General features: G+C 46.2%; 1 protein-coding gene across 20 annotated transcripts in view; it reads right to left on the reverse strand.

The window, feature by feature from the left end:
- Nucleotides 1-5769, reverse strand: part of NEB (nebulin) — a 99001-nt gene extending 93232 nt beyond the window's left edge. For 19 of the 20 annotated variants that reach the window (XR_010722172.1, XR_010722173.1, XM_066190461.1 and 16 more), the window contains exons 1-3: nt 5667-5769; nt 4280-4345; nt 291-335 (exon numbers count right to left, since the gene is read on the reverse strand). Coding sequence is in view for 18 of the 20 variants with exons in the window: in XM_066190461.1 (XP_066046558.1) it covers nt 291-335; nt 4280-4312 (78 nt within the window). In the remaining 2 variants the exon portion in view is untranslated. Of the gene's footprint in view, nt 1-290; nt 336-4279; nt 4346-4846; nt 4954-5666 lie in introns of all 20 variants that reach the window. The other variant, XM_066190445.1, reaches the window with a different exon arrangement.
- Nucleotides 5770-16163: the final 10394 nt, after the last annotated feature.

A 16163-nucleotide genomic window follows, 5' to 3' on the forward strand; every position in this document is an offset into this window, starting at 1 on the left:
CCCTGGTGACCCAACTATTTGTTAGCAGTGACATGACGAAAAATCTGCAAAAGTGTAATTTTTCAGTGAAATTACACGAGGTGAACAGAAATGATACATGCAAACTGATCTTAGATCATCACACAGCAGGGACTTGAAGCAAAAATAAAGCATTAAGCAGCAGTTGTTCACTGATATTTGTGTGTTTAGCGTGAAAAATTAAACCTCAGAATACAAAAAGCTGCTAATTTAGTGTTTCATGTTAATCACACACATTTACGTGCTACATGCAGCAAGACAGGGACCTTTACCTCATGTGGCTCACCCTCCTCAATAACTGTCTCTTCAATGTAGTACTTTGGAAAAAAAAGAAAAAACATCATTATTAGGCCAGATCAGCAAATTGTAGCTCCCATGAATTTGTTTTAAAACACATTTCTGGGGAAAAACAGGGTTTTAGTTCATAGGTGCTTATGGACTCATTTGGTAACTCTGAATATCTGTTCACATTTTGCATTAATGACTGGATTTCTATTCCATACACTCCCCAACTAATAATCGTCCAAATAATTCATGAAAGACTGTTATCTAATTTTACCCACAAGAGGGAGGACACTGACGACAACATTAAAAGAATCAGCATTTAAACCCCAGGATTCTCCTGATTTTTATCTGGTGACACCCATGACTGTTGTCCTCAGGGTTGTTCCTACGAAGACACCAATAATTTCTGGCTGCCGATTAAACTTTGGTGCTGATCACAACTCTGAGCCTGCTGATTTTTCACTCATTTTACTGCCTATTACCCCTCCACACCTCATAAATTTGGGGGTAAAACCACAACAGGAGGTGTCCCTAAAGCAGACCAGGTACTCAACCTTCACTGGTCTCCCCTTGTCCACAGCAGCTGTGTACTCATTATAAAAATTAATGAGGTTCATCAGCCATAGATTGCTGTTGATAACTCAGTGTTCACTTCTCCACACGACCTTCGTGTCTCTCGTGTATTTAAAAATAACTTCTGAAAGGATTTGCTCCACAGCCTTCCCAAAGAATAAAGTGAGGTTGACCCATCTGTAGCTCCCTGGATCTTTCCTTCTTGGCGCTCTTGACGACCAAATCCAGCTGAACATTGCTCATGGATGTAGGAATGGAGCTTGTAATGTTTTGGATCTTTACGTTTATCCCATGCCGTCTGCTCCTGCTTCCACCTTCACTGTATTTCTTTTTGTGTGTGTGTGTCATTTCTCTCAGTCAGGCGCTCTGTGTTCCTCCACTCCATCCTTCCGCTGTTTGATTCCTGCACTTTGGGCTGAGCTGTGTGCTCGGGGAAAATCATGCTGGATGAACACCCAGCTACTCTGTGTGCCTTTGCTGTTTCCCACGGGATTTTCCCCGAGCAGCCCCAGTTCTCCTCTTCCAAAGTCTGGGATAATTCCATTTATTTTGCTCACTGCTCCCTGTATCTTCAGCTCCATCGTCCCACGGTCACCGCAGCCCTTGACCTTTGCATTTCCCACCAGTTCTGGCTTGTTTGTGAGCACCACGTCCAGTGGAGCATCTTTTCCAGCCGGGACAACAGAGTTGGGAAAGGATCTGGAGCCCCAGGAGCGGTTGAGGGAGGTGGGAAAGGGACTGGAGAATTCCTGAGGGAGCTGGGCAAGGGGCTCAGCCCGGAGAAACGGAGGCTCGGCGCGGGGGACACCTTCTATCTCTGCACAACTCCCTGAGACACAGCCAGATCGGGCTTTGCTCCCCGCGAATAATCGGCAGGACAACGGGAAACGGCCTCAGGTTGTGCCAGGGGAGGTTTTGGGGGTTTTTGGGGTTTTTTTCTGGGGTTTTTTTTTGGGTCGGATTTCGAGGAAAAGCTCTTCCCCGTCCGCCACTTCCCGCCCGCGGCCGCGCGGGGGCGCCGTCCCGCGGAAATGGCGGCCGCGCTGAGGGCGCCGCGGCGCCTCGGCCTGCCGCGCCCGGCCCGCTCGGCAATGACGGGGGGAAAAAAGAGTTTTTAAAGACATTGCTGTCAAAAACGGCCCCCGCCGTGTGCGGGATGTGCTTCAGCCGCACAAAGAGAAAACGGGAAAACCCGGGGGTTGTGTTGGAAGATCTCCTCCGAGCGGTAATTGCTTGGGGTCGCTTGCCGCAGCTGCGGGAATGGAAAACGCTTTGAAACCTAAAAAAATTTCTCGTTCAAATGTAAGTGTCTTTCTGAGAGCTCTTCGTCAAAGTTACTTCAAGCGACCGAGCCGTACTTCGCAAGCTGAGACATATTGGGCTGTTCTGAGGTGATTTCCATGCTGGACCCACCTTTGACAACACCCTCCAGAAACCTCCCACAAAACTTTTACCAGATGTTCTACGAAACCTTTCACAAGCTTTCTACAAAATCTTCCACAAAACCCTCTGCAAAATCCTCCATAAAATTTAACACAAACTTGCTGCAAAATCTCCCACAAAACCTTCCGCAAATCCCCCTGCAAAATCTTCCGTAAATTTTATACAAAACCTTCCAAAAAAACCTTAAGTAACTTGGCAGCAAATGTTTGGATCACTCACTGTGGATTTTTGCACATCCCAAGACAGGTACAACATAAAGTAGTGGCTCACAATTCCAGAGAAAGTTTAAAAATAGCATTTTACAATCTTTGGCGATGCCTCAGCTGCTCGATGTTCAGTGATCGTGTCCTTCTCTCTCTTTCAGAAGATGAATTTCTGATAGAACTCATAGGTTTAAAGTCTTGGACTGAAAAAGGAATTAATAAAGTTCTGGAAAGGCTTAAAATTGTAGCAGATGCTGTTGTTCCTCTTTTATTTAGCATCTCACCACGAGTATCCCAAGGGAAGCTACTAAAGCAGTGCCGCCTCAGCCCAAGGGATGTGGTTACAGCAGGACGGTCATTGAAAATCAAAAAACAAAGGATGGAATGGGGCTGTGTGAACAAAAAGCCCAAAATACCATAACTCCTGCTGGAATAAATAAACAAGGAGAGCAAATAAATATCCATTACGGAGAGCACACAATGCACGGGAAACACAAAGGCAATTACAAGTAACGTGGGAATGAGAAATTTAATGAAGGGTTGGTGTCATTGTAGCTAGACAGCAAAATGTCTTTAAAATCTGCCTTATGAGTGGTGACAACTGTTTTGCAAAATGCATTTAACGACTCTGACTGGCAAATCATTTGGCTTTGCTTCATTCATTATTTGAAATACAGAAAGCTGGCAGTGACCTCACACCACCTGAAGTCAACAGTCCACTGAACACAGTGTGCTGGCAATGAGTTGTAGGATGTTTACATTTATACTCTTGCTCTTTTCCTCAAACACTCAGTGATTATTTTGTTTTACAAGACTTTGTGTATTTCATGACGCATAAGTTAATTTCAGAGTAGTAGCAATGCAAGAAGTAAGACCACACTGTTATTTTCGTGTGCTGTTTCAATAACAAAGTCAATCTGCTGGCTCCCGCTCCTGGGGAATTTTTTATTCAGGTTCCTGAGACTGAATAATTCAGCATCTAACTGTGAGTTTAAATGACCTACCGGCAAATTAATCCATGATGCACCTCCATGGACACAGAATCACAGAATGTCCTGGGTTGGAAAGGACCTTAAAGATCCTCTATTCCGCCCCTTGCCATGGGCAGGGACATCTGCCTCTATCCCAGATTGTTCCAACCCGGCCTTGGACACTTCCAGAGATCCGGGGGCAGCCACAGCTTCTCTGGGCAACCTTGTACCACGGTCTCCCCGCCTTCCCAGGGAAGGATTTCTTCCTGATACTCAATTTCAATCTACCCTCTGTCCATTTAAAGTCCTCCCCCCTTGTCCTGTCACTTAAACCTGGCTCCATCTCTGCCACGTCTCAGGCTAAATTGGTTTGTGGTCTCCTGGTGGCACAAAAGTGCTGCATTTCTGCAGAGGCAGGGCTAGAAAGGGGCTTCCAAAGTCATCTTCTCCAGCATGGATTGGGTGACAGAGGGCAAGCCAGGAGGGAAAAGAGCTGGCCCAGTGCATCTATAATTACGCAGGGAGTAATCAGAAAACCCCGCACTGTGAGTGTGGGATGGTTCCAGTCCTTATTTAAACTGAGAAACTATGACAGGAACCAGGAGACTTTGCTCCACCGAGAGCAACTGTTGTTGTTGTTGTTATTTTACTGATGAAACCATTTAATAGATATCTAATCATCCCTAATCTTCAGAGAGCAAACACCAACCTCTGCTCCTGTGGTGATTAATGTATTCAGTCACAAGGCAGGAAACAAACATTTCTACTCTCGCATTTTCTTCTTACCTCCACAACTTCCTCGTATTCTTCTTCCTCCATTCTGAGGGTTTGCTTCTGTCTCTCCCCCACTCACTGGTCCCGCAGCAGGTGAAAATGTGAATAAACAGTATTAGCCCATGACTGAAAGTACCGTGAGAAGGTACAAGACAAGCTCATAAAGCACTTGGGGTCATGGTTAGTAACTAGTCAGACCCTAAATAAAGCTGGGATCTGGCATTACATGGATTGTTATGCAAAAACATCGGATTCAGTTTCAAACTTACTGATACAAATTACAGTTTTGGACAAATACCTCATCCCAGTTATAACACCAACACTGGATACAATAAAAATAAAAGGGATAAATAAAATAAAAGAGAAAATGAAAAAAAAAGAGATCACTTGAAACATGATGTGGTATTTTCATTACAACAGAATGATTTGAAGCATTTTTCTTCTCTCTGTGACTATTCTATGCTATTTCATTATATCATTATAAATATCCCGTTTGAATGGGAGATTTATATTCTACTGCATTCATTCATAAGTAAGAGCATGATGTAGAAAAATACTGTAAATATTTTTTTAAGTGACCTTAGGTTAACGAGGCAATTTCTGTCTTCCCAGCATGAGCCTACAGAGAAGCTCTGGGATTTTTTTTTTTAAGCTCTTGTGGGTTTTTTCTCTCTATTTCTTCAGACCTGGAAAAGATGAAAATCCATAGAGTTGGCTGAAGTACAAAGCACAGATTAGTGTCAGAACCTTTGAACGAATTAATTAAGGCACTGATTTTGCTGGGAGGCAAAGCTACAATTTTCCACCAGAGTCTGCAGCCCTGTTTCTAATGTTGGGAGGGGATGAGGCTTTGGAACAGCTGCTCCTGAGTCCAGGGATATTTGCCGTGTAAGCTAATCCTGCCAACTGATGGGGCAGTTGGGTTGAGCTGGCTAAACTGCAATTCCTTCTGAGGCAAGGGAAGTCAAGTCATGCAGGTTAAATATAGGAACAGGGAATACTGGCCCTTTTTAGTCCCAATGGGCTGAGAAAAATGGCCAAAAAAATTAATTGGGAAAATTGTGTTGTTAACAATTAAAAGAAATTAAGAATAACCCAATTAACGAGTGACAAGTCACGTGAAACAGTAGGCCAAGGTGTGTAAATAAACTCAAGAAGTAGGGTTTGCATATAAACACAGTCTCTTCAGCCTGTCGCTGTTACAGCCTCCAGCCACACTTCCAAACCCCATTCCAGGTCTTTTCCTCCTCCTCCAACCTGCAGCCAGTTATTCGGAGAGAAAACCTGACTTCTGTGGGCAAAGCAAAACGAGTATTCCCAAAAAACTACAGAATGGGGAAGACAGCTCAAGATCCCTCTTCTAAGGAAAAGAAGTGAAATGCATTTAAAATGTTCTTACCAGCGACATGCAGTAAATACCCTTTGGAGCAAAGGCTCTCCAGTCTTCCCTCCTGAGCAGCACTGGGCGAGAGCGAGGGGGCTCAGCGGCTCCCGGTGACGCGTGTGGCCCACACAGCCAATCTGGCTCCAGCCCGCTCGAGTTTCATCCCTAAATATACTCGGTGACCCCGAGGGAGGCCACCTGTTCTCAGCAGCATCAGGGAAAGGGAGCTGGGCACCTCCGTGCTCCTCAGGAAACCCAAAACACACCAGAGCTTGGCTGGAGCTCACCAGGGCTGGGTGAGATGGAGCCCCAGGCAAACCCAAGGGAGTGCTCCAATGGAAAAACGTGATTATCAGAGTTGATAATTATCCATTTCAGTTGATGGAGGCCATTTCATTCCTATAATGTGCCTGAATAAACACCATCCACACTCAAGAATCTCTGAACTTGAGGAGTCCACACTGCAAACTAAATTTTACTCTAAATTTGTCTTCAATTTCATCCCAAAAGTGCACCTGAAGTGCTTTTGCACCTTGATGCAAATGGTGTGTCGATATTTTTATCACTTACAAAATGTTTCGTAGCTGAACACGCAGATCCAGGAACATGTGAAAAGTGACTGTTTGCAAGGAAGGAACCCAACGAAGGGCCAACACCCCTGGTGAAGGAAGCCCAAGAAGAGTTGATAAACAGATTAAGTGACAGGGGAGCAACCCTGGTATTTCGGGAGGTCAGGAATGCCGTGATGTATGGAGCAGAACCAGGGTGACGATAACAGATGTGACTTCTTAGGGGATCACTCGACTGACAAATAGAGTTGACTTTGGTTCTTCAAGGAAGTGCATTCAAAAGCCAATATCAACAACAATCCCTTTCCATGTGCTAGATCACATAATTCAATAAGGAGCCCTTGAGAAACTTCTTTTTCCTTAACTCTTTCCAGAAGTTCATATTTATATCCAGATGAAATATCATATCTCATTCACTACTGCCAAGTATTTTAGACTCTGCCCAGAGCTGCAGACCCCTCCCTGTCTCCTTTGGCCAAGCCATTTTCAATTACTCTGCATTTTGCTTTACTAGGCAGTCCTTCCCCTTTTAATCTGATTTCTGTTTATTTGACATTCTTAAGGTCTTTTGAAATTGTCCAGAAATTAACACAGCGGGTTGGTGGAGCCTCTGGAGAGCAACCTCAGCGTAACCTGCTGCTCTCTGATCCCGATCCTCCGTGTGTGCATTCCAGAAATAACTCACAGGCCCCTTTCTTCCTCCCGAGTGCTGCTTCTCAGTAGATTGGATGCAGAGCGTGACATCTTCATCATCAATAATGAACCTTAATGGAGTGAAGGGCCAGCTTTCCTTATTGAACACGTCATTCATTACTGTCATTCCAGCTCAGTCCTGGAAGTTCCTGCAAAGAATTTCTCCCTCAGTGATACTCTGCAAGCCCTGTGTTGCTGGAACATCACCCTCAGACCATTTTATACTCCTGTTTGATACCTGGTTTAGAAAGACACCAAACGAGGCGAAAATTACACACAGGATGCCAGCACCACTTTATCTGCCATTGAAATGCAGCTGTCTTTAGTGTGAAACGTGGCAGATCTTCAGCAGCACAGCTCAGGACTGGGAAAAAAGCGTGGAATGACCCATGGAAATTGCAGAAGGGGGCTAAGAACCAAACGGATGATCGGTGAAATGAAAAGTTAGGCTGAACGTAAGATTTTTGTTCTGGCATCAGAGCATGAAGGGGGGAGGAGGGTGCACTTGGGTCACTTGAGAAAATATTTCAATTCCTGCGTTTTTCTGCTTTGCTCCTTCAGCTCCAAATCTCAAGGAACAGCTCTGACAAAACTATCGCCATTGCGTGGGCAAGGAGAATCCCAGGATCCCTGAGGCTGGAAAAGTCCTCTCAGCCCACGGAGTCCCAGCTGTGCCCGATGCCCACCTTGTCCCCAGCCCAGAGCACGGAGTGACACCCCCAGGAATTCCTTGGACACCTCCAGGGGTGGGGATTCCAAACCTCCCTGTCCCAAACATGTATGAGGTAAAGGGAATACTAATGGTCAATATTCCTTTTTTCTTTTAAATTGCTTTGTTGTGAAAATTTATGCCTGACTCTGATTTCTGATGGAATATTCCTAAAACCATAGAATCATTAGGGCTGGAAAAGACCTCCAAGATCATCAAGTCGAGCTTTTGCCTTTGTTGTGAGAACATGAACTTGACTTTCTGGGGGACAAATATTTCAAGAGCATTAACTGTGCCCTAGGTGGAGCCTGGCAGCTCTGCCCCAGGTTAACACACCGGGCCAGATTTATCCACGGCACATAAATGAGCACGTGCTCAGCAGTTCTGAACGAAAGACAGAACGCTGCGAAACTACTTAGACAGAAAAAGATGTTGTTTTGCATTTCAATCACAAAGATTAAAAGCAAGAAATATTTCCTTGTACTTAATGTATTTAAATATTGAGTTCAATCGCTTCTGCTTATCCACTCAGTGCATGATGGATAGATGTCCTGACATCCCGGCTGCTATATTTAACCTCCTGACATACCTGGCCTTAACAAGCATTGTATCATTGGAAAAGGACATTTAAATGCATATTTGTGCCACCGTGTCTATTTTTAATCTACCACCAGTGAGTTCCTTCTCATTCTTTTCACCATTCCCCACAGCAAGGCTCTTCTGCCCCAGAACCTTTTGGTTTAATGTGTGCAAATACTGCAGAGAGCACTTTTTACCAAAAATTAGCAAAGGCTTGGTTGGACAAATGCAAAGGGTTGTCTTCAAATTAAATATGCATCCATTTCTCTGAGCCCTCCATTTTTACAGCTGGCCAATCTTTTTTTCTTCTGGATGAAACCAGGCTGGGAGCACAGGTCGTGTCAGGGTTCTGGTCTTGGCTTACAAACAAAAAGGTTTTTAGGAAAGGATGCATGCTCTAACAAGAACTTCACCTTCACTTCAGTGCTGCTTATCCTCTTTCTCAAAGTATTAATAGAAAGTATTAGATCATGCCAAGTAATATTCTTGGGGGCAGTGAATCCAAGTGCTGTGAGTAGATCACCTCCAGTGTCTTACCTTCAGATATATTTTTTGGTGCTGATGGGCTGGTATGGGGTGAGCAGCAGCAGAAGGCAGTGGCTGTGTGGTGTGTAAACCGCTGTAAGTCACTGTGCTGCTGTGACTCAAAAAGACTTTGCTGGAAGAGGAGGAATAAAGGAATATTGATACGGAACCAGAATTCATTTTATGCTTCCCAATGCTCCTGGACAGAGAACGAACTGTGGCCTTGCAAATCAGATTGTTTGGATACAGGCTCAAACGTTTTCGTATTGAAAGTGTCTCACCAAAATATTTCAAAGACTGAATCAAAAGACAATTCAAAGTGCGGGAAAAAATACAAACCCAAACTGAAAAGAAGAACAAGGTGCCAAATATTGGTTATTTTTTTTCATTACATGATTTGATAAAGCAAAGAGAAATCACATGAACCTCCAGCTGGTTGCAGAAACTTAATTTTTAAGTTAAAATTTAAACCCCCCCAACACTGAGGATATAAAATCAGAGTGTAAAAGATCCTGTATATCGACACAAGATACTCACTGGGGCCATTGGCACGAGGAGAGTTCTCCTCACATGACAGCATCTGTCACAGCCTCCCCTGTTCTTTACTTAGGGCCTTTGAGAATCCTAAAAGAAAATATTTATCCAGAAGATGATGTCAAACAGCCTAATTTATCTCCCCTGCTAATGCTCCCAAGACAGCCACAGGGTCTTAGACACGGGTGCTCATCAGAAAGAAGATCCAGCAAAGGCAAATGTCCTCAAGAATCCAACACCAGCTCTGAGTGTATTGATCAGATTTCCTAATGGGAGCTGGTGAGGGAAGCTGAGATACAGCACCCAACTCAACAGATTCAGGTTTTGGAATATTAATGTCAGTTACTATAAACCAGGAAAGGAAGGTGAGGTTCTTCTTGAATCTTTTCTTCTTCCTGCTATTTATAAGACAAATAAACTTTTATATTTTTAGAACAGAGGTACAAATATCGGCTGTAAATGCCGATGAAAAGCCCTGATGGGCAGCCAGAGTTTCAGCTCTTACCCTGCCTCCCACACTTGTCCCTTTGGACAAGCCTCTGCCTCCCTACTCTGCAATGAAAGAATACAGCTCTTTTATCTTTTAAAGAGAAACTTTTTCATCATTAGCACCGTTCTGCAAATCATTACAGTAACAACAGTGAGAGACGTTACTTGTTTAGGATTGTGCCATCCATGGGAGTGTCAAGGCCAGGTTGGATGGGGCTGGGAGCAGCCTGGTTTACTGCACCTGCTGCACTGATGGTGCTTTCCCCTCCCCAGGGTGGGTTATTGCTGAGAAAATACAAAATATTCCTTCTTGGAAGAAATTCCTTCTTGGTGCTCCCCCTCAGGTGACCACACACAACTGTCCCATCCCAGCGCCCCAAGTGCTGCTGCCCTGAGGACACATTCCATTTTTCTCACAACGTGCCAGTCTCAAATTTCACCTCAGTTTTTCAAACCTGCTGGTTTCCATCTCCTGCCTCCTTCCCCTGGCTCCTCACTGAAGTCTTTGCAGTGAATTTAGAGCAGAGCTGTTGTTTCTTACAGAACCGAGTTGAAACAATTTATGGAGAAACCATAACCCAGGCCAGGTTCATTTCCGTCCCAGAGCACACTAAGATCGTTTCATGTCTTCACATTTCTACCAGAGCTCGGCAGCGGGAAGGTTTCACGTGGGGTTGTACAGCCCTGCCAACTTTCCACAGCACCCCAGCAGCCACCAACAAAGGCATGGATTAACACAGAGGCATTCCCTGCTGTAAATCCTCTGGGATGGAGGGACAGGGCTCAACACTCCCTTTGAAACTGTGAGCAGAGCATCACCTTCACTCTGCAATCACCTCTGCTGCTTTTCCAGTTCAACCATTGCCCTGATAGTGCTGAAAGATGATTGTGCCCTGTGTGAGAACAGAGGGAAGAAATCCAGTGTTTACTCCCTAGGCCTCCATATTTCACCAAGGACGTGCTTGCATTCCAAGAGGGAATAAACTCTGAATGCAAAGGTGTGATTGAGGTAAAATTGCGATTGAGCCCTTCTCACCCTTTGTCTCCTTGGGCAAAAGAAGGAAAAGTGCTACTATCCCTCTTCCCCATTCCAAGGGTTTTCCAATTAGTGCAGGGTTCATTTGTGGAGTTTCCAGTGGAATGGCCTCATGGTCCTCCCTTCCTCTGGATCCCTCTCCCTCCAAGTCCCTCTGACTCCCCTGCAGAGTAGTTCCCACAGTCTATGGAAAATCAAACGTGCAGTTCGTGGGCTGCGACAAGAATCGTCCACAGATCACAGAAGCTGCTGCAAAAGGTCAAGATTTAGATCAAAGCTCACTGAATCTACTCAAGAAATCCCAGAATAACCAAATCTTCCCACTGACAGACAATCCTTGCACCTTCAGCCTCCTCACCCTGAAGGATGCTGAACCAGAGCTCCCATGTCCAATGTCACAGCCTTTAGCAAACTGCCACCTGTGCCCGAGACTTATTTTTAAACCATTCTCTCTCACTCTGCTCATTTAAAAGGAACATATTGATGTGAAAGGTTCAAACACCTCTGACTGTAAAACGAGGGGGGAAAAGGCAACGTGCTTCACATTCCTGACTGGCATTGCTGGGGTTGGTAGCTCATACCCTGAAACACAACCTGCAGCAGGCCATAAAATATTGAGACTTCTCGCTGGCCGTGGCCAGGAATACTCTGCAGCAGCAGTTCCCAGGGGCAGAATGCTCTGTGAAAGGTCACTAACACAGCACTGAGGTCACCAGCACAACATCCACCAGGAGTAATTCTTCTCTGCACTATTATTAACAGCACTGAGCAGCCGCAAGGAATCTGCTGGGCTCCCACTGCTCTGCTACACCTCCGGACAATAAAACCCAGAAGGTAAAACTTCATTACTGCACCACTAAAGGGACATTTCATCACTATAAGGAATGATAACATCACCAATTACCTCCTCTCACTCACTCGGCACTGGGCCATGCTCTCCTAGGGGACATCTCCTCAGTGGGGTAACCTGCAGGAGCTCCTGAGCCAGCAGAAACTTCTGCAAACTGAACTGACCCCACTGACGTCCCACCAGTGACATGAATGGTGACATTACCTGAATAACTCACAGCAGGGACAGCTGGAGCTGGGCTGGGAGAGCTGGGAATGTTCCCCTGGAGAAGGGAAGGCTCCAGGCAGAGCTCCGAGCCCCTGGCAGGGCCTGGAGGGGCTCCAGGAGAGCTGCAGAGGGACTGGGGACAAGGGCTGCAGGGACAGGACACAGGGAATGGCTTCCCACTGCCACAGGGCAGGGCTGCGTGGGACATTGGGAAGGAATTGTTCCCTGGGAGGATGGAGAGGCCCTGGCATAAGTTGTCCAGAGAAGCTGTGGCTGCCCCGGGGTGTCCCTAGAAGTGTTCAAGGCCAGGTTGGAACAAGCTGGGATAGTGGAAGGTGTCCCTGCCTGTGCCAGGGGAGGGTTAAATCAGAAAATAGGGAAAATTTCTCCCTGGAAAGGATGATGAGACTGGGTATCTTTGGGTCCCTGTGAACCCAAACCATCCTGTGATCCCGTGATTCTGTCATTAACTCTGGACCTTTGCTAAGGAAAGCTGTGGTCCTGCCCCCACCCTCAGCCCAGAAATGTTGGAGGTGCCCCCAGCCCCTCCCCAGTGCCACACACCTCTGCGCACAGCCTCACCCAGTGCCCCACACAGAGCTTTTCACCTTCGAATCCTCCAGCTGTCGAAAATGATCCAGCCTTCTTAACACACTTTTTCTCCGCAATGTGGGATCAAGGGGGAGGAAAACTTTATTCATTAAATAGTTTTCATCTCCAAGAGTCTGGCAGACTTTCAGCTCTTTGAAAACCATTCCACGGGATGCTGAACTCCTGATGACTTCATGGGGCTTTTTATAAAGCGAGATAATGACGGTGGAGGGACAGAAGCAGCTGCACAATTCCCTGGCTGTGGGCAGAGATGGCCCAAGCGCTGCAGCCTTCAGCAAATCCATCACCTCAAGGATGCCAGGAGCGAGGTGCTCATGGACAAGCAGGTTTCCAGGGAAGGACACAACTCACCTTGCACGTGGGGACGTCTTGTGACAGACCTCGAGCACATCCTCGCTCTCTGCTCATCAGGGCTGCTGAAGGATGGGATGGTTTAATGCAATAATTCCCTTCACAACCTGAAAATTCAGTGCTGATCTAACGCAGGTTACACCATGTTGAACCTTTTCAGTGCTGGAGATTCCGTGGCAAGAATATCTTTGCTGAAAAGCACAGTAAAGGTTAAAAAGCCAACCTAACTCTTGCTGTTAATCCACAGATCTCTGGGCAACAAACGTGGAACAAATATTTTTTGTGTACTGAATTTTTTTGGCTGTGACACTGCAAATCAAGTAAATAATTTTCAGGTTTGAATGGACTTGTTGCTACAATGACACAGTTTTCCTGCTGTTGACAGCCAACAAAACGCTCTGTGTAGAAACAACCCATCCCTTTGCCATGGAGAAATACCAGAAAACGCAAAAATGTCAAATTCACTGAAGGAGGATTTTTTTTTCAAAAAGCAGAAACAGGATAGACTAAGGCAAGACTAAAGCTAGACTGTCCCAGGCATGGCAGGAGCCCAGTGAAACAGCATGAAATTGCTGACTGTGATAAAAGCTCATCCTAAGAGATAAAAACTAACTTTAGGGGTTTGCTGGTCTGTGAAACAGATCATTCAATTCCTCCATCCCGTTTATTTGGGGTTTAGCAGCACATTCAGCTGATGCTGCAGAGGAAGGATGATGGGCTGCAGAAACACACCCAGCACAGAGAGATGGACGGGGATAACCCCACAGCAGGGGAGAAATCAGAGGAGGAAACGGCCTCAAGCTGTGCCAGGGGAAGGTCAGGCTGGATATTGGGGAAAATTCCTTCATGGACAAGGCTGTCCAGCCCAGGCAGTGCTGGAGTCCCCATCCCTGGAGGGACTGAAAGCCCTGTGGATGTGGCACTTGGGGACATGGGGCAGTGCTGGCCTGGGCAGTGCTGGGGATGGTGGAAGTTCATGATCTTGGAGGCTTTTTCTAACCCCAGTGATTCTGTGGTTCCTTGCTCCACATGCACAGTTTTCCCTTGTTTGTCTTGTTTAACAGCACTTCTGTGACAATTATTTCCCCCAAGCCCCACCCAGGTGATTGTGGTACTACAGGGAAGCAGGGGAGTTCTTTTGGTGGCTGCACTGGCCTGAAGAATTTCATTCCCTCGGATACAGCAAAATAAAACTCTTCATTTGAAGGATTTGCTGACAAAAAGGAGGATCCTGCCCCCATCTGGCCTCCCTGGAAGGGAGCAGCCTGAGGGGGAGCTGGAGCAAGAGATCCCAAATTCACAGAGCTTCAAATCCTGCTTTGGATTTTCACAGGGATCATCAAATCCAGCTCCTGGCCCTGCACAGGAGAGCCACAGAATCCTTCCCAGCATCTCTGGAAGCGCTGGCAGGATGGGAACTCTGCCTGCCCAGCCACTGTCTGTGCTCAGGAACAGACAGTAATTCCAGGTTTGGATGCAGGTTGGGTGGCAGGGAAGTGGAGATAATCACAACCTTCCCTGGAGCAGCCCCACTCCTGCCACCTGCTTGTTTGGGATGCAGATGGCTCCCACCGTGCTGTGTCCTGGGAATACGGGCCCTGCCACCTGCCAGGGCATGGGGAGGGAGCTCAGTGCCCTCAGCAAAGAGTGCCCACCACCAGGAAACACAACAACAGTGGCTTCACTCCCTTGGCCTCCCTAAATCCCTGCCACGGCACAAATCCCGTGTCGCTGCCAGGCAGGGACACCTTCTGACAAAACCACCCAGCCTCAGAGCTGGGCTCTCTCTTCCCCAGGGCTGGGAGGAGGAAAAAAACCCCGTGGTCAAAAATCCTGAGGGGCTTCTTGCTTTGAGAAAAGCAGAAATAAAGTTTCATTTTAAATCTCCAAGCCCTTCCCCCTCTCCCTGCTCCAGCCACCCCGTCATTCCTTCCCCGGGCTCAGCATGGAAGAGTGGTTGCTGCTGCTCCTGGCAGGAAAATCCTGCAAGGATGGGATTTTCCCACTTGATCTCAGTTAAAAGAGACCTAACTTACCAATATGCACAGTTTCTGCATTATCCCAGCATTCTCATAAAAACACCAGGAATGAATGGTCTCAACACCAGGAAAAAATTGTGCTTGGATTCAGGCTGCCCTTATCCACAGGATGGCAAAGGGAAAAAAAAAAAAAAAAGCAAATTCCCTGTCCTCCCTAGGGAATAGTCCCCACTGATGGACTCTGTCAGCACTCCAGGATTTTATCCCGGAGAAAAAGAAGCTCGGGAGAGACTTTATTTTTATCTACAGCTTCCCTGGAAGGAGGGTGCAGCCAGGCGGGGCTCAGGATCTGCTCCCAGGGAACAAGGGATGAGAGGGAACAGCCTCGAGCTGTGCCAGGGGAGGGCTAAATCGGATATTAGGGAAAATTTCTCCCTGGAAAGGGTTGTGCAGCCCTGATGGCTGCCCAGGGCAGTGGTGGAGTGCCCATCCCTGTAGGACAATTCAGACGTTGGGATTTCTCGGGAAGATCTGCACATCAAGCAAAGTTCAGGACTTTCCTCCACTCATCACCTAAACCTTTTCACTGCAGCACCTTTGGCATCCCAGGCACGGTGGCTCTCCAAGAAATTCCCTGGCCAGCTCCACACAGACAGTTTGGTTTCTTTGTTGCTTACACAGCTCCGATTTCCACCCATGAACTCAGGTTTCCAAGCCCAACACTCAGGAAATGCCACAACAACATCCGTGAGGATCCCACAGCACCAGGCCCTCCCTCGGAACTCTTCAACAGTTACACGAAATCTTTTTTTCTGTACAAGGCTTTCGACAATTTTCGTTGTTCCCGAGGAAATTTCCATGACCTTTTTGCACGTCCTCTTTACATGACCCCACGAGTTGCCTACATACACACACACACATTTATATTTGAAACAGAAAAAAACTCCCTTCCGCTTCTGAAGAATGAAGGTAAAAACCGTCAGAACTGAAAAATTAATGAGAAGAATTAACTGTCTTTATTGTCAATATTGTTGACTCTTCTGTAGCTTTACATGTATTTCATCCCCACGTCATAATAAAAACATATTCAGAGCAACTCAATACAGACTGGGCAACAAGAGAGCAGCAACAGCAATTTAAAAAGTGGCAATGGCATCAAGGAAGTATTAATTATTAAATTAATTAAAAATGTACTATTTAAAAAAAAAATGAAGGAGAACTCAGCAGTCTTAAATTTTATACACTCAAGAAAAAGAGCCAAAAAAAAGGTAACATTTTCTGTTAGAAAGCCTACTCACAGTTCCATACAGCGGGTGCAAAGGCCTAAGGAATGCACAGCTGGGCTAAGCCAGACAAAAATGACGTCTGAGAATGGTGGC

The sequence above is a fragment of the Chamaea fasciata genome, unplaced genomic scaffold (assembly GCF_029207755.1).
Source record: "Chamaea fasciata isolate MVZ Bird 193981 ecotype frontalis unplaced genomic scaffold, bChaFas1.0.hap1 SCAF_8, whole genome shotgun sequence".
NCBI classification, from domain to species: Eukaryota; Metazoa; Chordata; class Aves; order Passeriformes; family Sylviidae; genus Chamaea; species Chamaea fasciata.